This window comes from Neodiprion pinetum, chromosome 4 (assembly GCF_021155775.2).
Source record: "Neodiprion pinetum isolate iyNeoPine1 chromosome 4, iyNeoPine1.2, whole genome shotgun sequence".
In the NCBI taxonomy this organism is placed as follows: Eukaryota; Metazoa; Arthropoda; class Insecta; order Hymenoptera; family Diprionidae; genus Neodiprion; species Neodiprion pinetum.
In genome coordinates, this window is record NC_060235.2 from 23270167 (window position 1) to 23295844 (window position 25678).

At 33.8% G+C, this 25678-nt stretch overlaps 1 protein-coding gene across 8 annotated transcripts; it reads left to right on the forward strand.

Moving 5' to 3' along the window:
* Positions 1–554: 554 nt before the first annotated feature.
* Nc73EF (oxoglutarate dehydrogenase Nc73EF) lies at positions 555–24733 on the forward strand. Of its 8 annotated transcripts, none has more exons than XM_046622958.1 (17): positions 555–703; positions 4307–4561; positions 5039–5248; positions 11059–11161; positions 12614–12676; positions 14309–14564; positions 15012–15246; positions 15382–15561; positions 17047–17227; positions 17579–17859; positions 18027–18255; positions 18348–18626; positions 18873–19051; positions 19215–19649; positions 20633–20787; positions 22522–22668; positions 22901–24733. In XM_046622958.1, exons 2-17 carry the CDS (start codon positions 4313–4315, stop codon positions 22998–23000), a joined length of 3282 nt encoding a protein of 1093 aa, XP_046478914.1. In that variant the 5' UTR covers positions 555–703; positions 4307–4312; the 3' UTR covers positions 23001–24733. The 8 variants fall into 8 exon arrangements, with proteins under 8 accessions (XP_046478914.1, XP_046478913.1, XP_046478915.1 ...); XM_046622957.2 differs by having other exon boundaries at positions 576–703; positions 4280–4561; XM_046622959.2 differs by lacking the exons at positions 11059–11161; positions 12614–12676 and adding an exon at positions 7706–7826 and having other exon boundaries at positions 577–703; positions 4280–4561.
* The last annotated feature ends 945 nt before the right edge of the window (positions 24734–25678 follow it).

Consider the following 25678-nt stretch of genomic DNA (forward strand, 5'->3'; position numbering starts at 1 on the left):
GAAGATGCCACTGACATCATGTAAAATTGCGGTGAGAAACTACGCTCAATGACACAGTGCATAAAATTGAGTTGAAAAGTGCGCACGTGCTAGAAAAAGCTCAGCTGTAGTGTGTAAAATAAAGTATTCCAATTGTGTGCATGCGACAAGTTTGTTTCACCGTACTGTTTGGAAATGCGGCAATTTACTTACGCTTTACAGGCTTCGAAAATGCAAATTTGAATTGTTTTTTCCTACTGAAATAAGGTGAAAATGTACATTCAAATCATAAAAATGATGTACGAATAAAATGAATAAATACCATATAACATGAATTAGCAATGCTGAAGCTAACCAATATTTGATAACTAATTGGCCGAGTTATTACATGTAGAGGAAATTGTTGCGTCGCGAATATCACCTTCATCATCTCGTGGCGTAGCATATTTGAATTACGCGCTGGCTAAATATTATTCTCGGCGATCTGATGACGTCACTATGGCCATGCTTATAATAGTGGGTGAATGGCGAGCTCACAGCGCCCACAGACGTAACACGTACGCGAAAGTAGCGCCATCCGTCAATGCGTGTGACACCTGCGCAGATTAGCTAGACGTCGTAACTGTCTAGCTTACAGATATACGGGTATAGGGAGAGTCTATAGAAGCGAGGGATGGAATTGCAAATGGTGGTTGTCCTGTCACCGTCGTTCCGTTAACATCAGGTAAGCGAGTCGAGATCAGAATTTTACGTTCTAATCGATTTTTGAGTAGTATAAACCGCTCGTGAAGAATAAGTAACGTATCTAAATGATAGCGACGTCGAACTAGTCAATTTATCCAAAAATTCAGGCAAATTACGTTACGTAAAATTATTGCGCATGTTAAAAATAGTCACCCTGGCATCCACCTATCGCGATATGTCACATATATTTTTATCGCACACAACCTTCGCGGATTCAAATTAGCGACTGGGAACAGTTAATTTAGGGAGCCGGAATTGAGGTGAATCAAACGGCAGGAATCTCGTTGCATAATCCTAATGAGCGTTACACGGCGGTATAGAACTTTCATCGATTCTCATTCTAGTGCAGCACGTATAACCTTGTTCTCTTTAATACCGTATTATTCCCCACCTACATACGCGAAAATGTACACCCACAAAGCGCCATACTCATGCAGGCACTCGCGTACGTCGCGCCAGAATTCGGTCCAGTTGTGTAATCCCAAATTGTTTCACAAATATAAATAGCAGCGCATTTTGCCAGCCTTCCACAATCTACTTTCTGTTAACAATTTCCCGCCCTTTTACACCCGTTCACGAAATTCACAGCCGCGCTTTTACGGTGAAAAATATTCACAAAAAACAAAAGCAGCAATGTCACGAGTCAGATGTCACGTGCAGCTAACCATACACTTCAATGAATAGACACCCAACACTATTAAAGTAGAGTTGAAATTACGAGAATTACGGATACTTGTAATTCTCAATGTTATGCTGATAATAGTGGCCATTAGTTTACTGATAACGTCTTCAACTTTGTATTTATTTCTGATACTACCTTGCTTTCTATTGTATAAGTTATACAAGCAAATGGAACAAATAAATTGTATAACAGTTTACAATCCGTATCTCATTGGTCTATTTCTTTTCATTAGTACAGTTGATAAAACGAGCTACCATTAGTTGACCTGGCGATGAGTTCTTTGTGAATAAACCTGGCCCGTGAGAAACAGAAAATCTCCTCTAGTGCGCGAGAATCAATTAAAATTAATCGTTTTCTACGTATATCTAAATGAAATAAAGTTCAGTTATTACTTTCACTTATCTCTAATTGGATAATGTTTTATCGATTGATTAGTGAAAAGATTGTGTAAATTTTTGCTCTAGACATGGGAATAAATTTAGTCACTCGACTACTTACATAACTTTCCAGAAAATATATTGCCTTGTAATAATTCCCTTGTTTTACTCAAAGCTCACAATTTTTCATTTTTAACCAAGTAAATTCTGGTTTAGAGTGTTCAGATGTTATAAAAACTACAGAAATATCAGAAAATTTTTTCAAAGTAAATTTTCATCAAAGAAACCACGTTTAGAAAGAGCTGTGTGATTGAGAAAGTCTCCTCCAAAATCCACTCCTCTCATGCAGTTTTTTACATTATTTTAATTTTCTTTTTTTCAATTCCATGCTAACTTCATGAAAGCATTATTATCTTCCTTCGATGCCATATATTGTAAACATTAAGGAAAGTACAAATCACTATGCTAGGTAATGTGCATCTATGCAATATATGTCATGTTTCATAATTTTAACAATCAATTTCTTGAAGGGGTTATAAATAAATTTTTCACCCCATATATGTTTCCTTGTATTGACTTACTGAAGCATAGTGAACTCTGAAAGCCTTGAATACTCGTGTTTCCCAATCAGCTTTATTTCGAAAATTGTAAACAGCTAGAGGAAACAAAATTACACTGTACTTTAACATTTTGTTTCTAAAAGAACTGGGAGACATCTTGTGCGCCTGACGGATTTTGCTTGAATGATGTAATGTGAAAATTGTTATGAAAAAATAATTACATACGCGAAAAGCAAATCCCTTTGACCAAACAATCATTACCGTTTTATAATCGTTGAATACGAGTCACTTTCCACGACATTTTGATAACTTTTTTTTATCTAGGGTTCAACCACCTCATTTCAATCATTAATTCGACTTATGTAGCAAACAATTCGAAGCATGAGATCATCTGTTTTTAAGTCATTAAGAGAAAATTTTATGGCATACTGGGAGATGAATACTTAAATTTTCTGATCACTGTTTGTTCTATATCTTCTTTATCTCAATGAAGACCAGCCTACATCCTGTATTGAACTATCGTGGTGAAGCCTAATAAGTATGGTTGAATTATCTCGAGTTAGATCAAATCGCGGCTAATACTCTAATCCGTCTTGAGATACAAAGAGAACTTGACCACAATTTCAGCCTTACATAAGCTGACTAGACGTTTATTTTTGATTTGAGAATATCGCGTTTCTTATCATCAGCTCTCAATACCTGTCAGCATTACAGCTAGCGATAGCTACAGATAACTTTCTCGTCAGTATTAGTTGTATACAAACTTGACAAATAAGCAATCAATGTACATGTTCTATTATGCTTTACCAGTAACTGAGTTTTACAACTTTTTGGAAATTTTCAAATAATTGTTGTTTTCTTTCTTTATATAGTCACAAGTGAGTAATTTTTATAATGAGGTATCAGTGCTTGGAAAAGAATAAAAAGTAATGAAAAATGGAAGCTGATAGGTAAATGATACATATTTACATCAAAGTCGTATGATGGCATTATCACTTTAATTACCTCAGCATGTCACATGTGACTTGTAAGACTAGGTTTCGAACAACAGCGGTCAAGTTGATAGGAATTTGATCTCAAACAATTGTTTGAATATAAACACATTTTTCTTGTACATATTCAACAGTGATTCTGTTTCTATATCAATTAAAATTCTGTACCATTTTATGGTGAGACTTGCGTAACAAAATTTATTCTAATAATGCTTATTCGTTCACTCTGTGATTTTAAATCGCAAAAAAGTAACAAGTTTGTGTAGTTGACTGAACTTATACTCATTTTATGTTCACATTTCATACTCATACATTACTTAGTTACACTGTGCGAAAATTTAGCGCAGCACGATATGTGGCTCTAACTGGTTCTATCTACTTAGGTCATCAAAAGTTGAAGCAGAATTATTTACAATTACATTTAACGGCTGATGAAATAATTGTATGATAATTTGTCTTAAAATACTCACCAATGTACAGATCATATCTATGGTTAAAGTTCAATTTATTATTCATCCGGATCATGTGTACATGTAATATGTAATGTTATCTAGAAATTTTGTTTAGGCGCAATCACTGATCCAGGTAATTGGAGTTAAGGGGGAAATTCAATTTACTATGGGTCATTGCCTTTGCAAGTTTGCCTTTAGGGGCAGTACCACTGCCTTCAACCAAGGTTTTTTGTTTCTTTGGTATCACTTTGCAGGATGTTAATATTTAGACGAACCTAATTTTTTCAAGAACAATTGTATTATCAAAGGGATATGTAGTATTTATATATGAAATTGTAGTTCAGTGTAATGTTCTTCCTAATTGTAGATTTTTGTCGTTCCAATCTGGTTATAAGAATTTGAAAAAAAAAAAAAAAAACAATATTCATTATCTGTAATTATTATACAATTCTGACGAGCTGTTTATTACAAATAATTTTTTTTTTTGTCCAAGGTTTAAAAAAACTGCGCATTCTTGCAGATAAAAATGCACAGGGCGAGGACAGTAATAAGTTCATTGGCACCCTTGGCTCCGCACGTCTGCGGGGCTAAGAGGTTCGCCTCCTGGCTGGTACGAAGTGATCCCTTGGCAAGAACCAGTCACGTGGTAACAGCTGTACCTGCACGCCGATACAACAGCCCTGTAGCCACTGAACCTTTTCTCAATGGCAGCTCCAGCTCATATGTTGAAGAAATGTACAACGCATGGTTGCAAGACCCCCACAGTGTACATGTGGTCAGTATTTAATATTCCTAATACCGATAAGAGGCTTGATAAAGATGTGGAAATAGCGGAAGACAAATTTTGAACATTTTTTGTAGTTATTCACTTCAGACAAACGATTCATTTTTAGGAGATCACTATAAAAAGAATCACTATTTCGTTATCTAGCGAGGCTGTGCGATTAATCAATCAGTCGTAGATTTTGTATTATTGTTTTTCCAATTAGCCCATTAATCGAAAAACGATTAATCTAAATAGCCGAACTCGATGTCTACAATCATCTATTAATTGTGTAGTGCTATTATTTAAAATTGTGTAACACTCTATAAACCATAATAAATCAGAATGTCTTAATATATTCAAAATATATCAAATTTGGACGAATAACTACTAGATTAATATGACTGCTCCGCCTAAGTTTGCTATAAAACTTGATTGAAAACCCACTTATAAACAGTTATTTATTTAATTTTTCAATTTTCACGAAAGTCGTGGGATTCCTTCTTTCGCAACAGCACAGCTGGAGCGACACCTGGACTTGCTTACCAGGCGCCACCATCTCTTGTGCCAAGTTATAACCAAGTTCCATCAGGATCGTTGATGTCATATGGAGCGTCTCCTGCTCTTTCTCACAGTCCAATCAATGAAAAGATCATCGATGATCACCTTGCTGTTCAGGCCATCATCAGATCCTACCAGGTTAGTTACCACGTGTCTTAATTTCCCGGTTTATATAACAAAAAAAGTATCCTGAAACTCATCCTAGCCTAGTTTTCTCTTCAGTCTTGTTTTAACCAGAATTGCTGTGCTGGTACTTAAATCACTTGTGCATTGTCTGCTTTGGCAATATACAGATACAAAAATCAGTACAAATTTTACGTGTATATTTTCGTCTCATATTATCTTGAATGTAATTGATAGCATTGCTTTAATGCTGATTCAAACGTGAAGGAACATTGTATTGACGTATCAGTCCTTTGGAATTAGCAATAAAGTGTTTATTTAACATACCGTATTGGTCACATTATCAAAATCCAATGCATATGTACAGCAAAATTGTTCGGTTTTGAGAAGCGTTAATGCAAAATGAACTGCCAAGCTGCAACTGTTCATTCATGTACTTTTTATTCGAAATCTGCCACCTCAATTATTGTCATACACCGCATTGATCCAGAAAATTCAAGCTCATTATTACAATGTAAAACAATCTACATGAGGTTATTTATGTGAAAAATTACAAAATTAGGTCAAGTTTAAAGTGAAAAAATATTCTTGCAAGTAACTCCAAGTTAAGATGACTTGGCGTGAACACTTTGCACCTCCCAGAATGAAATTGGTCTCAGTTTTGTTTTTTACATCTAATTATATTATTTTACTATCATTTTTCATGTAATCAATTGCAAATTGAGGTCACAGATTTGTTTTATGGTAAGAATGCTTAATTTTGGTGTCATAATCATAATCACATTGGGATCCCAGAAAATATGTTCGTAGTAAGGCCCTTTGATGTAGCATGCATTTCAATCAATATCAATGTTAAATGTTTAGGGGAAAGTTATACGACTATTCACAGCATGTGAAACATTGTGAAGGAAATTTTACTTCATACTACCACTGTGTAAAGTTTTCGGGTTGTAATGCGCTGGAGTGTACGATATTGCGGAACACATAACAGTTTTAAGTAGATGCAATAAAGTTCAGTCGCTGAAACTGTATTACAAGTAAATCACATCTGCATCTTCAACGATTATTCATTTGGTATTGTACTTGTAATAATCATTTTTATTGTGGTTGTAATCGGGATAAGCTTCAGCTCATATCTCATAGACATCTGACAAGAATGATCCGGATTTGCTCCAAAACTATATATATTTTTAGTCAGGTAAAAGATGTTCATGAAAAAGGTTATTTTCAGGAATGCAAAGCTACTTTGTCTTGTTAACATAATTATAAGTTGCATTTTCTAGTTCTTTTTAGGCATGCCACGACATAAAGTTTTTCATCTAGGGCTTTAACTGTGAATATTAATTTCTATTCAGCACTTTGATATTTATGTTTATCAACATCTTATGACAAAATTGAATTAAAGTTCGAGAAAAATCATCCAGAAAGCTGGCAGTAAATTTATTCAATGTGATTGGCACTTTTCATTTTTATATACTAACAGTCTTCTTATTCTTATTCCTAAATGGTTATATCTCTGCGGGCAAGTGCCAGTATACTAATAGTCACGAAATGAACCGTGACATTAACAGAATATTCTCTTTTTTTCTCCTTTACTCTATGCTCTTGTTACTTTACATGGTCAATGTTTTACTCACGAATTATGTTACGCTTGATAAAAAATTGTTTCGTTGTATTTATAATAAATTTAACGTAATTCGGTGTCATGCTTTCTGGCGATTTCTTTTGACAAAATTCTTACGAGTACAACTTGTTTCCACTGATTTCAACAGAACCCTAGTCGAAATTGAATTCCTGTTTATTGGTGTCTACCTGTTTCTGCTATTTTACTAGTACATGTTTGAATTTAATTTTCAAGCTTATTTATAATCAATTTCAAGGACACTTTTTAGTAGTTTTATCAAAAAGTTTACGAAGTTTAAAATACGTATGATATTAAAAAATGTTTAGAATTGTAGGTAGCAAACTTTAGTAACCAAGTCTTAAAATATATTTTGTCTGTTTGGTCACTTTCTTTTTAATTAATTTTACTTGTTAAAAAAATTGATAACCAACACTTTCCGAGTAAGACATCAATTCATTGTCACTATAAGTTTTGCCTGTTCTGTCATTAAACACAGTTAATGAATTTGGTAATAGAGTCGGAAAAGAGAAATTTAAGATAAAAGTGTCATCTCCTTATGGAATAATGTGAGAGGAAATCCTCTACTCAATTAATGTTTTCTGGGATAATTTGGGAGTTCATTTATTCGGTAATTGAATCAATAGGAAATCTCCTTATTATACGTAACTTTAGTGTTATATCATATAAAAGTTCTGAGAAATCAAACATCAACAACATGACTGGACATAAAAAAAATTAACTTTGTACCAATAGCCTGACTCTTAAAAACCAGAGAACAGGTACCACGGCTTAATACAGATAAATGATGAAAACGTTGGGTTATGTGAGCATTGTTCATTGATATATAGGCAAGGGGTCATTTAGTGGCTGAACTGGACCCTCTGGGTATCATGCAAACAGAACTACTACACACCCATTACGCAGCTCGCAAGGGAGCGCCAGAGCGTGTTCTGCGCCAGTACATGCTTGGTAAGGCTTACAAAACCATAAATTCCTTACATCCATATTTTTGACCATCCCTTTGAGCCCCAATAATTTCCTATTAAGACAGATAAAGTTAGCACCTACAGTGGTATAGAGGAAATCATCTCTCTTCGTGTTTAGATTGGATTACTGTATATTATGATGAAGAAAAGAAAAGAATCATAAATTCGGTGCATGTTGGTCAAACAAGCAGTTTGTTTTATACTAATTTGATTATAAAGTCGCAGGTTTTCTTTCTCAATTTTATTCACATTTCACGATATTTTTAACGTTGTAAGTTATCAATTGGAATTTTATATGCGTGATCTGGTTAGAGGTAGATGGGTTGCTCAAAGTCTCTCGTCATCTTTATTTGTCTTGATTCTATATAAAAGGCGGTTTTTGGCATGCGCCTGACATGGAAATCGAGATATGGTTTATGCAACATACATTGTTGTTTTATTAGACCCTGGCCAGGAATCGCCAATATATTCATCGTTACAGTACTGATAAACAAGAATCATCTGCAAGTGTGTACTTTTGACTCTCTTAATGCAACTATATTGTTTCGACTCTATGTATGTTGCAATGTTGAAAATTGACGTCACATTCCTTTATTCTTTATTTGCTGGTTATTTTGAATTGAATCAAATTGAAATTAAAGTTATTTTTTGATTTAACACACTTTTCTCGTTTCCATCTCTAATAAGTTAATGAGTATTGATAAATACATCTCAATTCATATTAGTTTTTATCCAACAATCAAAATATTTTACCTACGCACTATGATTAAATTGAATACATAAATTTCATCTACATTGAATAAATCATATTCAATTTATATACCAGAGCACACTAGCTGGATATCTCAAGTAATGCAATTATGTTTGGAACTTACTGAAGTAGAAAGCTTTCTGCCAAGAAATCTGAAAATATGGGATTAAAATACATAATAGTTAATTTATCAAACTTTCGCCATTTAAACAATCATAATCATGATCCAAGTAGAAGTTGTGACATCTGATAATTACGGCAACTGCCCCAAAAAAATTGATTTGTGGTTTTTGTTGAAAATAACTTACAAATTATTGGCTGTTATTCAATTGAAGACAGTTTTCGTGAAAGTAAAGATTTTAATATTCCAACCTTTAAAAAACCCATTCTTTAACAGTTTGTTGGTGCAATGTTTTTTTTATTCATATTCTGTAACTCTTGAATAAAATATGAATATTCTCAGAAAAATACAGAAAATCTCTGGTCTTGAATTGTTTCGGTACCCAAAATGTACAGATTCTTATAATGAATGTACTTTCTAAACTATTCTATCTCAAACATGTCAAGTTTATTTATAGGAACCCTGGACAGTTTATTAAAATGTGTAACATAAAAAAGTCATTTTCATCATGTAAGATGTACTTTGACGTAGAGAATGAAAGTACGCACATGCATAGATGTTGCTAGGATATCAGTGTATGTATTGAAAACATTCAATTCCGCATTTTTACATATTTATAAATGTGTTTTGGGGAAAATTTGTTGAAACATGACTTCGAGATCTGATATGATCAATGGATGTTATAGCCTGTTTGTGTGGCGCTTCATACATCCATTCACATTCTTATATTCTTTCAGAGTTTTATTTTATTTTTTTGCCTGACTTATTAACATTAACATTTCTGTTCATGTAAGTACAATGGTACCAATTGGTACATCATAGGTAAGATGAATATGGTGTTGCATGTTTCGTAGAAATGGCTTTTTTGGATTCACTTCGTCTGTACATTAACCATTCACTTTTTTATCCCTTGTGTTTTTGATCATCCGTTTTTATAGCTGACTGATGTGGCGTATGTAGAATGGGTTGTCGAACAACATCTTCATCTATCACATCATATTAGCAAATTCTACAATTCATTTATCCTATGTGTTCAATATTTTGATTCAATGGGAGGTGTGCGGTGAACAAATTGAGCAAGTATGATAATCATCAGATTGGGTAAAAAGTCCGCTGTTTTTAAAACGAGAAATTTAATAGCAAAGTCTACTGTATGCTATGTAGAAACAATGTTTTTGCTATTCAACTTTAGTATACAGGGTAATTCGCCTCATGTGTAAAGAATGGGAGGAGCTTAGATGATGCGAACTGGCGCACAAAATTCATCGCCCTGTATTCGTATTAGCGGTAAAGGCAGTTACATCAGAGTTCTAAAGATTTCAAGGGATCTCATAGCTTCCCTGATTGGCTAAAGTGCTTAACTTCATTTTAACTAAACTCTTTTCATTCTTGACACAGGAGACGACTCAGCTGTATATATTTCACTCAAGTTTTTGTTCTGAAAATGGCAGATGTATTTACCTACACCAAATTAATAGTCTTGTGTTTGGCACGTTCCAAAAAGTATTTTTTTGTATATAATATCTAGATACGCTCAAAAAGTATTTTATAGTTTGCCAATTTTTACGATCTTCTAGAAATTGGATTGCAGATGATCTTTCCCATGAATATATTATGAATTTCAATTTCTCTAGAGACACTTTGCCCTAATTCTAAAACTTTTGTGATTACAACTCATTGTTATTGTGATTGTTATTATTCTTATTACTAAATTTCACAAACTACGTTTTACAGACAAGCTTTGGGAAACAACTTCAATATAATTTTCGGACTGCATATTCTTGTGAAAAATGTAACTGAAGGTAATATTGTATCAAGATTTCAGGAATAATGATCAACATTTTAAATACTTTTACCTACGTACACTTGTTTCTTACTTGTTGTTTCCCTTACCCTACAGTGGCATTGGATATCGCAATAACGTAATAAATTAAAAAGTTTACACTGAAATCAATAAATATAAACCATAGTCTGCTTTGATTTTTAATTTCATGGGAATATGATCTGGAGTGTGATACAATAATATATTCAAATATTTACTGGGTACACTAAAGCGTTTCAGGTTGCAGAACTATCTCGCAAGAAATAAGTTTATAAGATGAATAATAATTTTATTCAAAATATAATAACATGTTATTGATTGGTTAATAATAACACTGGTGTTCATTTTTTGTTTACGTTTATAACATAAAAATATAAATGACATCTAAATACAGTCGATTCAATGTTTTTTTAATTCCTTGCGAAAAATGTGTTGAGAATAGTTTAGACTCAAAAAGAAGCAGCAAATCTTTGAAATTTGGTGTCAAGTTTGGCATCTATGAATGTGGCTTCAATTGACAGATTCGTGGGCATCATATAGCGAAATTGGACCCGCTTGGCATCAACAGCGCCGATCTTGACGATAGGCATCCGCAAGAGTTGCTCTATAACCATTACGCCTTCGGTAAGCCTTAACCATCATGTGTATATCCATTGAACAAACAGGTACACTTGATGAAAACTAAAATTATACTAACTGTACATTTCTCAGCTTTAATTAACTATAGTAACGCGTCAATGCCTAAGGAGCCCAACAAATTGAAAGTAACTTTGATTGAAAAACAGAGCCATAATTGTTTCTGAGAACAGTGCCTCTCCTAATAACTCTAGGTTCACTTTAATGATTTTCATTATTCTATGGTGCAATTGCCACCGACACACACTGCTACTATACATTACCAATTTCTAAACAGAGACCGTGAATAATGAATGTCATGCATTTGATTGAACTGCTTTGCGACTATCCTTCACTATTTCGAAGGATGTGTTTCATAGATTTTACTTTAGTTTCTATATTCATTCGAAATTGAATTCTTTTATCTTGTAGTTCTAGTAGTGCAGAGAAATTTAGCGTAGCACACTTTTAGGTGGATCAAGTTAATCGTAATATATTTTGGAATGTGTCATCCAATAATCTCATTCTCAAGTTTCACATAATCGAGACAGAAAACTTTGTTAAATATTGAAAGAAGTCGGTCAGTCAATAAAACAAACTAGATAACTGAAACATGGAAACGCATGTTGAATTCTGAATGAAATTTTTCTTCTTGAAATAAAATTAGAACAATAAATGTTGGTATGCTTAACCACCTCGCGTCTGAAGAAATGTAAAAAGGCTCATATAAATTCTAACGACAGTGTATTTTGCTACTGCCTTTTTGCACTAAATCATTTTGACGATTATGCAACTTAAAAATTTCAATTACCTTCAAACTTTTTGCTCAAGTAAATTTTGAGTCTTCATGTTTTCAGCTATAATGATTCAGCATAATCTTGTTTCGATTGGTTGTAATATGATTATCTTGGAATATTTAGTAAATGTCATCAATATTGATGAAAATAGACCTAACTTAAGGTTCGTATCATTGTCATGTCATCGACCATTGATGCGAAAATATAATAATTTATTAAAATAACAATGGCAATATGATGTACCTCTTCTTCAATAATGGCAGACGACTTCTTAGGGAATCATTAAAAAGTACTTGATCCATCGATGTAAGTAATTATATCATAATACGTAAATCGTTGTTAGGGTGACGTAATCATCAAAGGATTAAATACTTTTTTTTTTTTTTCTCTCAATCGCAATTAATAAGCAATTTATCAACAACTTTTTATTAAATTCATGGATGACATCATGTTGAACCAGTGTTCGATTTAGATAAAATACATGCATTCTTTTGAAAAATTTTCTTCACATAGTGTATCTGACCGTTTTGAAACCAGATGTAATATGTCTATCCTTTTTTTTTTTTATTTCAAGTTAAAAAGAATTTGAAAAACCAAGGCAGGAAAGTAAAAATAGAAATCCACAACTAGGTTCAATTTTCAGTCTAAGTGTTGATGTCCACAGGAAAGAGAACTCGTACAACTTACTCGCAGGAACTTCAATATCGAGTAGCTGCCCTTATCGAAAGTATGTAATTAATTATCAAAGAGAAATCCCTTTCTATAGATAGTTATTCTACATTTTGTGCCAATGGGACACACTGGTTCACTCGGGGGATTATGTATAGATTATTGTAGTACACTGTGTGGCGGAATCTTTGCGGTGCTTGGGAACATTTTTTGTGTCAACAACAGAAAAAGAAATTTGTGGATTAATGAATATATTTGACAGTCTTCAATCCTACGGATAAGCATTTTGTTTGGATAATGAAAATATCTTACGGTTTAAGGTATTTTCTGGTAGTATGCAAAATCATTAGGTTACAAGCATAATACAGACTTTATTTCGAAGATGTTTAGTCAATGCAATGATATAAATTTTATGTTACACTATATTAGTTTTTCTTTGTATAAAACTCATAAAAAAGGCTTCAAATTAAAGGGATGTCATGGAATTTATATCATCGTATTGTACAAACTTTTCTTTTGATGGACTAAAAAACATAATAATTAGTGTTGCACATAAATCTTCATCCTCTTCTGAATGACACGGAACTTCTAAGTAATTAATTTGAGTTTCAGGCTGACTGTATAACACAAGATGAAAATTGTTTTGTTTTATATGTTTATTCTGTCGAATCGTTATTTAATTATTCATAAACCGAGACGTTCTTCATATTGTAAGTTCCAAGTACATTTTTATGTGAATTATCAGCCTTGATTTTTGTTTCTTATATACTTTGCATTGCTATTACAATTAATACATGTTGATTATTTTTCTCCAAATATAAATAACTATGTATTGTATTTTTTAAGCATTGCTGTAAACTTTATTTCCGATGTTTACTTTATTAATTTCTCTAACATAACAATTGCATGTTCATCAATTGTACGTTATTGGGTGATCGTTATTAACAGCAGTCTGTAATTATTAACAAAATCTCACAATGGATTGTACATCTATTTAATTTTTTTTATGTTCACTGGTGTTATTTCATTTCCTTATTTGGTTGAGGGTTTAATGGGACCTTTTTAGTAGGACAAATTTTCCCCAAAAAACGGTAATGATGATACAAATTCTTCTAGCTTTAGGGATGCAAATATCCACTTTCGATATGTATGAATGTTATTATTATGGTCCTTATGTCAACTTTGCACTGCGAGTATTCAAGAGGTTCATTCATTTCCCATTTTTGCATCTCAAAACTTAATTCTATGTCTGAACTACTGGATAGCTTACAGTTCATCGAGGGGCTTGTGTGTTCTGAAAATTACCTATAGCAGATCTTGAATATTTGGTAATTTGCACGCTAAAAAAAATTCACTGTGAACTACGCCAACACGTTGTACGTATATAGATAAAAGTGAAATGTGGTTTGAACTGCATGGCCAACTTTAAAAATTATAGGTGGTATTAAATAGCTATATTTCAGTGTTTATTCATATTACGGCAATTGTAATAATTTCATTTGGGTTTCCATTAACAGTTACAGGATATTCACTTACCATCAAAAAGTAATAAATTGAATGAATCTCAAAATCATTTTATTTAGAAGTTGTTCATCAGGACTATAATATGTGGTATCAGTGTTTCTTCTGTTGATTTTGTACTTGTTGAATAATGAGCGTACAAATTTACTAAATAAACAAACAAAAACAGAGGAAGCTGATATGGACCGTGTTTTCAAACTCCCATCGACAACATTTATTGGTGGAAAAGAGAAGTCGTTACCACTACGAGAGATTCTAAAACGACTAGAATCTGCTTACTGCGGACACATTGGAGTTGAGTTTATGTTCATAAACTCGCTTGAACAATGTAACTGGATCCGACAAAAGATGGAGACTCCTGGTATAATGGAAATAACAAGCGACGAGAAGCGGCTAATTCTAGCAAGGTTGACCAGAGCGACTGGGTAAGAAAGCTTGAAAGAATAAAAGTAATTTAAGTTAAGGAGGCAGTAAATAGATGTACACATGTATGTGCAAGTGAATTTCACAGAATAGTAAGAAAGGTGAAAACACACTTTGGCTATTTTTGCTGTCATTTTATATCATGGGTGAGTACCAGACATCAGCGTACAGCCTAAATGAAATTGCAAGCTTATTAAATGAGGTCATTTAATAGCACTCTTACAGTTTCATTTCAGTTGCAATAGCATTTCCAATTTAGTCAGTTACCTGCCACTTTCTTAAACCAACTAAACTGACAGCAATAATAGCTAAAATATAATTTTATCTTCGGAAGATTCCCAAAAATTGATCCCAAGGCTTGTGACTATAAATATTTATAAAATAACATTCTCATTTAAACCAAAAAACAAAGAAATAACAATCACAAATGCAATTTCTACTTGTCTTAGTTTTGAGGCATTCTTGGCTAAAAAATGGTCATCCGAAAAGCGGTTTGGCTTAGAAGGTTGTGAGATCTTAATCCCTGCTATGAAACAAGTCATAGACAAGTCAACAGAATTAGGTGTGGAGTCTATTGTTATGGGAATGCCACATCGAGGTCGACTCAACGTACTGGCTAATGTTTGCCGCAAGCCTCTGAATCAAATATTCACACAATTTGCTGCTCTTGAAGCAGCTGATGACGTGAGTATAAAATCAATATTCAAATGTTTTTAATAATGACATTACCAGTTATAAGCTCTGCTGTTTATTCGAATGAGGTTTTTTATGCTTGTATAATTCATCTTGTCCTTTTTCTGAAGTAACGTTCATTTTCAGGGATCTGGTGATGTAAAATATCACTTGGGTACTTACATCGAGCGCCTGAATCGTGTCACAAACAAAAATATTCGTCTAGCCGTGGTTGCAAATCCTTCCCACTTAGAAGCTGTCGATCCAGTCGTCCAAGGAAAAACACGAGCTGAACAATTTTACCGCGGAGATGGTGAAGGCAAAAAGGTAAATAGTATGCTAGGTATTTTTAGTATGTTCCAATTTTCATTTCTTCTCTGTAGCAGAATATAGACTTTTTGGGCAGTTTGCCACTTTCGGCAATATAGTTTTGACATGTCATATTGAAAAGTCAGTACTTGCATAACGATGAAGATTATTAAACCAAAATTGGGATTCAAGGTAGTTCGACACTGGAGCTGTCGAACAGTTATGTTTCAGTTTCCACATATTTCGATAATTGCATCCTCCACGTGTGTTTTGTGAACAAGACAAGACAACTCCGAAATTTCGAAATCTTTGTTTATTAATTCGTGCCTATTATAAACCAGTTCTCCTTGATATCCAGCATGATTCTTTTGAACGAAACTTTGAACTAGCAACATACATTTTGAGTTATTGCCATGTTGATATTTCAGTTATTTCTGTTTTAAATGCAATTTTAGAGTAATGATAGTGCAAAATCTTTTAAAGGAAATGTTATATATGGAAAAATAGTGTAACACGCCTGTTTGTCAAACGCTACTTTGAGAGTCAAACGAGCAATCCTTTAACTCTTAGCGGCACACATTTTTCCTTACTTACTGTCGACTTGAAATTTTGTACTCGAGGTTTTTGCAGTTACTTATTACGAATATGCACTCAAAATTTGTAAATTTAAGATGGCGAATCTAATACGGCTGTCTACAAATACAGATATCGTTTGACGAGAGAAAAAGTTAATAGTTGTGGGTTAATTATTGCTCGGTTTCCAGCAATTTTTGAACGATTCACTGAGTCGGTCCAGTAGAGGTCACACTTCGTATGATTTATAATAATTAGGCGTACCCTTTTTAGGTTCTACACTATCATGAGAAGTACATATATATATTATTCAGAAAACAGTTTTCATTAGTTCAATGGTTCTTTGTGGCCTCTTATCACTCAATCAGTGAAAACAAATTTTCTCGAAAAATTGGTGGATTTTGTTGTATTTTATATCTGGGTGCCAGACTGGTTTGCCATACTAGATCTGTGATTTTGAATTTTGCAAGCCTGAAAACGGATTTGTAATCAGCGACCCTAAAAACCCCCGCCTACCAAAAATCGTAAGGATACTCTTAAAACTATCTTCAATAATACATTTTTTTTTTAAAAAAGTGCTTTTTTTCAGATTTTGTTAATTTATATAAACAAATTAACGAAACATAAAAACAATTTGAACATAAACTTTGATCCTCTAACATATCGAGATCATAAAATTACAAAAAAAACCCGGTTAAATCTGGAATGCCACTATGCCGCTAAGGGTTAACAGATTTGTGTTTTTCACATATGACAATGAGTTCTGCTACGTTCGACAAGCCAATTAATTGATAATTCAAAACAGGTTTACTGATTCAAGATTAACTGAAAAATAAACAGAGGTTGTATGATGATTTAATCTTGTTTTCAATTACCAGTTGCAGACTTGTGCTGAAAAGTCTATAATCAACTTGATTATTCAAATTACAGGTTATGTCAATCCTTTTGCACGGAGACGCTGCCTTCTGTGGTCAAGGTGTAGTTTTTGAAACAATGCACTTGTCTGATTTGCCCGACTACACGACGCACGGAACTGTTCACATTGTTGTAAATAATCAAATTGGTTTCACTACCGACCCTCGTCATTCAAGATCATCACCATACTGTACAGGTAAATCTACGTTGGTTTCACTAAGCTTTCGCCATGGAACAATTTGTTTGTTTATTTATTCATTTAGTGAGTCAATGGGTTGGTACCCTTTTGATTGCATTTAGGCAATGATTGCTTCAAACTTGTCTTTTTTGATTATCTGAAAAGTAAAAATAGATAAAAAACATATACAGTCGGACCTCGAATGTACGGAGTTCAATTCTGTGGACTGTCTGCCCCTATCGCAAGAGGCAGATGGGATTTATAGAAGGGGTCTGAGGACATCTGGTCTAGAGTTGTCCGCAGAATCGAGGTCCGACTGTATTAGGTCGGACAGAATATTGATAATATATTCCTAATTTTTTTAACCAGATGTCGCGAGAGTCGTGAATGCTCCAATTTTCCATGTGAACTCCGACGACCCTGAGGCCGTAATGCACGTTTGCAAAGTAGCAGCTGAGTGGCGTGCAACATTCCACAAAGATGTGGTCATTGACTTGGTATCTTACAGACGCAATGGACATAACGAAATCGACGAGCCAATGTTTACACAACCCTTAATGTACAGAAAAATCCGCAACACTCCGCCAGGTCTTACTTTGTACGCTGACAAACTCATTAGCGAGAAAGTTGTAACACCTGAAGAAGTCAAGGTTAGTGCATCTGTACAATCAAAAAGTAACTGTTGTATTAAATGATAATCGATAGTTTTTATTGTGTTTACTTTTACATTCAATCAAAGGAGATGGAATTGAAACCGTTATGAAAAGAATCATTCGATGTGAGAAGTACTAAAGTCCATTTTTGTTTGTTTTTTCAGGATGTTAAAGAGAAATATGAGAAAATATGTGAAGACGCATATAATAATGCAAAGCAAGAAACACACATCAAGTACAAAGATTGGCTAGACTCGCCATGGTCAGGCTTCTTCGAAGGCAAAGATCCCCTCAAATCGTCTCCTACTGGGATCAAGGAAGATACTCTAGTTCACATTGGCAAAAAAATGTCTTCTCCGCCGCCTAATGCTGCCGAGTTTGTCATTCATAAAGGTTAGATAAGCTTTATGCGAAGAGATGAATGAAAAATTAATAGTTAAAAATGTGACAACTGAGCACTTGTCCTTAATATATTTTTATTTCAGGTATCGAGCGCATTCTTAAGTCTAGGATGGATATGATAGAGGCCCGCACTGTTGATTGGGCTCTTGGCGAGGCTATGGCGTTTGGCTCACTGCTGAAGGAAGGAATTCACGTCAGATTGTCTGGCCAGGATGTCGAACGTGGAACTTTTTCTCATAGACATCATGTACTGCACCATCAGACTGTAGACAAAGCAACTTACAGACCATTATGTTACATGTATCCAGACCAAGCACCATACACTGTCTGTAATAGTTCCCTCTCCGAGTTTGGTGTTCTCGGTAAGAAATAATCAATTCGTTCTGATGTTATCACTGCCCAAAACTTCAATTTTTAACAGAATTTTTCATACCATAAAGAATAGCGCCATGGCAGGCTTTGTATTTTTACTTTTTGTTTCACTTCTGATGCCTTCATTCCTTTCACGTTCTTCCATTTCAAGTCTCTTCATCTGCTCTGAGTCTTTGATTCCTGTATGTGATCTTTTTGTAGTACACACTTCAAACATTTTTTACGTTTCTTTGCAGGTTTTGAGCTAGGTTATTCAATGACTAATCCGAATGCGTTAGTATGCTGGGAAGCTCAGTTCGGAGACTTTAATAACACCGCGCAATGTATCATTGATCAATTTATCAGCAGTGGACAAGCGAAATGGGTCCGTCAATCTGGCCTTGTTATGCTACAACCTCACGGACTTGAAGGAATGGTGAGGAAGGACATTTTTTCAAACTGGGACAAATCGTCTGGCGCGAGAATATATAAATTGTTTTGTTGACCTTAATTTCTATGAATTAACTCCTTAGTTCTGAGTCTTTAACTGCTATTTACTACATCGAAAGTTGAAAAATAAGTAATAAATTTAATTATAGGGTCCAGAACACTCCAGCGCCCGGCTGGAACGTTTCTTACAAATGTCTGCCGACGATCCAGATTATTTCCCACCGGAAAGCGAAGAGTTTGCCGTGCGTCAGCTGCATGATATAAACTGGATCGTAGCCAACTGCAGCACACCCGCTAATTACTTCCACATTTTGCGCCGTCAAATTGCGCTTCCGTTCCGTAAACCCTTGATCCTCATGACACCAAAATCTCTCCTTCGTCACCCAGAGGCTAGATCCAGTTTCGACCTAATGACGGAAGACACGCATTTCTTGAGAGTTATTCCTGAAGAAGGTCCTGCTGCCCAAAACACCAATAATGTAAAGAAACTACTTTTTTGCTCTGGTAAAGTCTACTACGACTTGACTAAGGCTAGAAAAGAAAAACAGCTCGAGGATACAGTATCTATTGCCAGGGTTGAACAGGTAAATACAATTCAAATTGTCTATTGGCACAATTTATTTTCTTGACGACGTCATCTATCTTTACGAAAATCAATAACTGTTTCGAGTTTATTGATATATGCAAACTGGTAGGCTAATTTTTTCAGAAACGTTTCATTAGATTATAATTAAGTAAGGGAAGTAGAATTTCACAATTCAATTGACTTCAACAAAATGATGCTATCAAACCACATGCGGTGTCTGTAATGTAAAGTGTCTTCAGGCATTTGGACACTTGACAACTTGTTTTCAGTCCCTCTTGAATTTAAAACACGAAACGCTAATTTTTATGTATCTTTCAATTACAGTACAGACGTTGTGTTTCATTTATTGACGAATTAAAAACTGCAGTTATTGGGAAAATTGAAGTGCTTTCCGTTACTTCGTATATTTTGCTGCGCGAATTTCAACTGATCAAATATATTTTTGGAATGTTGGGAAACTAAGGAATCACCAATTAAGTGCATATCTGCTTTTCCCTATCGCGTTCAACTAAAGTTTTAGCCTTTTTGGCTTGGTACTTTTTGGCTTGGTACTGCCATAAAGGCCCAAGTCAGATTATGTAAAAAATGGTGTTATGGTCTTCTGGTAGTGTTTGCAACTTTTTCCATTTTCACAATTTTACTTCGTGCCAAAGTGCATAACATAATTTTTCCCGTAATTTGACCTACGCCTTCATTGCACCACTAGGTTGAAAAGTGCTAAAGGTTCACGCCTTTCTTCAAGTTGAATGCGTTCAAATTTTCGTTTTATGGAGATCCAGTGTTCATATTGCTGAACGCCCTCATGGTAGCAAAATCGTTTTCGGTAAAAAAAAAAAAAAAAACCGCTAGTTCTAACCCTCGATGATATGATTTGGTTTTTATAACTTATTTGAGTGACTTATTCACTTGGTGCTGTTGGTTTCTTCAAATTACAAAAATTCATGTATTCATATCCATAAATGTCTTCCATATTCTTTACAGATATCACCTTTCCCGTACGACTTGGTTAAGAAAGAAGCCGAGAAGTATCCTAATGCAGAATTAGTCTGGACGCAGGAGGAGCACAAGAATCAAGGGGCATGGACGTATGTTCAACCACGATTCCACACTGCACTTCATGGTGGTCGTGATGTTGGGTGAGTACTCAATATTAAAGTTTGTTGCTAGTTATGCAATTTGAGACATGTAACTGGGGAATAGTTCGGGTAAATCTTCTCCATACAAAATGACAAATTGTCTTTCATTTCATCGGAAACAGAAGTTAGTAAGTAATCAATTATAATGAATTGTACTTCACGTTACGAATTGACGAAATTTTCAATTTTACGATAAAACCGTTTAAGGTGATACTGCTTTGTTTTGCACTTAAACTTATGTATTAATAATCTTTCAATTAGAGACGCATTTCTTTCATTTATAACTAATGCTCGAACGAAATGAGGGAGTTCCGTTAAGTCATGCCTGTATTGAAATTTAAATGAACCTGTGGTGCGTTATCTTGGTATACACGATAAAACGTATGGTTATCAATGCTGTTTATATATTATGTAAACCACACGAAACACAAAAATGCTCACTGAAAAAAATGTACGCCCCTTTCGTAAAATACATCAAAGTTCTGCTTATCGTAAGCGAAATGATGTATCAAGGAGGATTCTAATTGTAAGTAATGGGTGGCAACGAAAATTCACGCATATGCTTTGTATTGACAAGCTCTTCGTTAACTGTGGTTATACATCACGATTTAATAACTTAAGTACTACAATATTCCAATCAATGACATCCTTCAATATTGTTATATGATTCCTTGGCACACGAAATTTTCGACAGTTGATCTTGTTGCATAGTTTCAATGTCTGTAGAAAGTACCATTAATAATCTACTGATTGCTTTTACATATTTAAATTATTGAAATTGTTCACCAACATTTTTTTTATCTTTTGACAGTTTACTTTTCAATATAATCAACCACTATCGAGAAATGATTTTTGAAAAATAGCGTAATACTAAATTGTTTTTTTCTGTAATAGTCTTTTACTTATGTAATATGTTAACGGGTACATTTTGAAATTCAGATTCCCATTTTTAGAACGAAATATAGCCTTTCTACTTTATTTTATCTACTTCAAAAATTTTAATGAAATTTCATCAAAATTCTTAGCATTACTGATCTGCAAATGCTATACTGAAGAACTGATTTATGAATGAACACTTCAAAACTCTAGAATTTATCAGCATTTATGTTTCACATAATATGGTAAATTGTTTGAATCTTCAAAAAGATTTTTGAATGTACTGGCCTGTTATGAATGTCGAAATTACGCTTCCTTCACATTGTCATATAACTTTTGATATTTCGAACGAACCATCTATCGCTGAAAGATTTTAAGCAGCGATTGATCTTATTTTTTGTATCAATGGTTTCAATGGCGCCTTAGGTGATTGTTACACACAGCTTGAGGTTGACACGATCCTGCTGTAGAAAACTAGTCGATTCTTGTAGAAGAAGAACGCCGTTCGAAATTCCTAAAACATGTTCGGCGTTAGTCAAGATACTTCCGTTTCCTATTATCCGTTTATCTCCGTAAGTTAGGTTGTAAAGAACCATGATCAGCAATGTCTCTAGTTTATTGTGTACATGGCCCATTTTTAAACGTTACAATTATTACCCTGTATTATACATACTTTTCAATTACTTGTATTGATTATGAAATGCATTTAATGTATGATGCATGTTATAAAATGATTATACTGTTTACACTTTACTTCCATCAATGCGTTTGCTTCCTAGATGTATTTGTATTTTATTTTAACACTAGATGAAAACAAAGTATCAAACAAAAAAAAAAAAAATTTGGGCCATGTTACAGTAACGGAGACGTGCAGAAAGATAGCGCAAGCAAAATTAGTGGAAGTTGGTTTAGTAACTGGTTGTCTTCGTCCAAACCACCTCAACCCTCCACAGTATCGAAACCTCAAACAGCAGAAACGGAAAATCCAAAAGAGCGAATAGTGAGGTAATAATAATTGCAGAACATAAACTCTTTCCGTTGTTTACATTCATTGGTTATACCTTTATATAATTATGTTTTATTATAATTACATACGTTTCAAAAATATTCTCTCGCACTAGATTTGGCACTATCAAATCTCGTTGATCAGAATCACGATGCTCATTTTGTTTGTATGTTTACAGGGCTATTTGTAAATTATTTTGATTGTCAAAACTTTAATTTCCTTCCATTCTAGATACGTTGGCAGGCCAACAGCTGCATCTCCAGCGACTGGTAGCAAAATGCAGCATCTCAAAGAACTGAAACAACTTCTGGACGACGCCTTTTCAATCTAATTATCCGCATCAATGTAGCAACAATTTTTATTTATTATCCATCACTAATATTTATATGTATGTTGTTATATACACTGATCATCCTGTTCTATAAATATCACTATATCAGCCAGTGTCTGTCCTTTAACCATTTTTTTTTTGCAGTATGGCGTAGTGTTCATGGCGTTGACCGCACTCGCGATTTATAGATGAGTCTTAAACAATGATGCAAAACTACTAGGCTAGATTCTTATGATTAAAAATATCTATTTATTATATAGTAAAATGAAAGTATTGCGAACATAGAAATTTTGTCAGTTACTTTTTCTCAAACATTTTCGATTCGGTGCTATATAAAATAATGGTGAAAAATTAATTCATTCGGTCTGATGGTATCATAGTGATAAATTTTACTACCCATAAACGATGATTTAAAAATATTTCATCTCGAACGAGTGAAACACTATTCAACGATTGAGGTTTTTTACGACTATCTGTGTTGCCAGAAAAATTTGGTCACGTATGTATTTTATATTAATTAGTCGTAAATTTTCACCGATTAAAATACGTATTTAAAATGAGTTCACTTCTGCTCTTTATTCATTTTCTGTCAATATGTTAATAAGATGAGTTGTTGCATAGAGTGTAAAAACTGAAATACATGTATACATCGTACGTACAAGTATTCACTTTTGATTTATATATTCTATATGCTCGCATATTACGAGTGATCTGATAGTTATAGGCGTCCTAACACGCTTGTTACACAGCTAAGCATAGGTAGTTTTAAACCGAACAAACTACATGGCGCGATGCTATTGTTCTCATTTAGAATTATGATTTTTTTTCCTAGTATGCTGAAAAAAGATCAGCTATGCCAATATATTTAAATTTTTATCGTCGCTGTGTTTGTGTAAAATATTAAATGATTGGCATACTGTAGTCATAGATACTACATTATATATTGTATATGAGAAAAATTAACTTTTTTGATTAAATAAATTCAGGAAGTAAAATCTTCTGAAAATGATTTGATTGGAAAAAGTAATTTTCAAAATACTGATTAGTATATATAGTAGTTTATAATTAATAAATTAAGAAGGTTGTTTAACATTGGACACTGCATAGTATGCAAAGATACCTGATTTATGTTCTATATTAATAATTCAAATATCGAGTGAAAATGAGAAATATCAATTTTTAATTATTATTATTATTTGTATACACGTGTACATACCTGCGTACTCAAGTTTGTATGTATACAGTGTACATCATCAAATTGTCTTATGTATAACGAGCAGAGATTTCTGTAATAACATGAAATCAATAATATTTATCTTCAAGTGAATCCTGAACATTCTCATTACAATTCGTGTAAGCGTATGACAACTTGATAATTGCGTTGCGTTGCATGTACACAGCCGCGATCACTTGACTCTATGTATAATACGTCGTGAGTATTTTATCAAATACTCACGGTATGTAGACGCTAAATAGTATCTACAATTTAAATTATACAATAAGTACCGCAATGTAATATTCATTCGCTTTTTATTTTTCGTTGTACGCATAACTGCAATAATTTCGGCACAGCTATGCCAACAATGATATTAGTTTACCGATAAACGAAGAATAATATTATTGGCAGTAGGTTTATTGTATATCACCAAGTAAGATATATCGTTATACATACATACGTATGTTTATCCCACATTGTAGGATTTGTTAAGCAAATAAATTGTGTCAGCAACCGACGTGCGTCTTGTATATTTAGTAACAGGTTATAAATCGGTGTGCCTCAAACACCTTAATTTCTCAACATTTACCCTCTCGTTTCTTCCGAGTTGAATTAACAACGATATCTAACGAAGCGTCTCGTTCCAATTTTCTAAACTGCAGGATTGTCGAGGACACGGAACACATTTGTCACGAAATTCTTTTTCATCGGTTTATTATTAATCTTTACGTGTGAAATCAATTCCTCAAGATGAAATGATTTTTGTTTCGATCCCGTCTCTAAAGTCGAAGTTTTACCGTTGCCTATGGTGAGTTATTTGTTTTGTTGTCAGATGAGGTTTGAAGCGCATGAAATATGGTCTCTCCAACGTTTTCAGATCGATGATTTTCCACTCGAAGCCATGATTTCAGTACAAAAAATGGTTTCGTTTTTTTTTTATTTCTTGAACTTGAATTTTTCTAATACTAATTGCTAATAATAGTTTCCTTACCTGAGGAAATGTTGAGCTACTATTGCCGCCACGTATCCGCAAGGTCCCGGGTTATTTATAACGCGTTGCAAAGGACCTTGATGGGCCAGCCCAAGAACTTACCGCTCGCATGGGTTTCCAGTCCGTGAGACATTAAAAAATTGAATCCTTTTGAATTTTGTTATTCAAATACTGTGTAGTGAAAACTGAAATTTTTATTTCCTGGGTAATTATAATAAATTCTTTTATTCTCTTTATTCCCGACTCAACCATAATTTTCGCATTTTTGACCTGAAAAGCGGAACGAAAGTGGCATTTTATTCCCTCAAAGACGAGGGAAAAAAGTATCACTTTTCTCCCGCATTTGCGAGAAATATGACTATATATTCCCCGAAAATTAATTTTTAGATTCTCTAGTTTTCTCTCTTTCTTTTCCATTTTGAACTATATCTCTCTGTATTGTATTGTGGCCAGAGTTGAGTGGGGAATAAA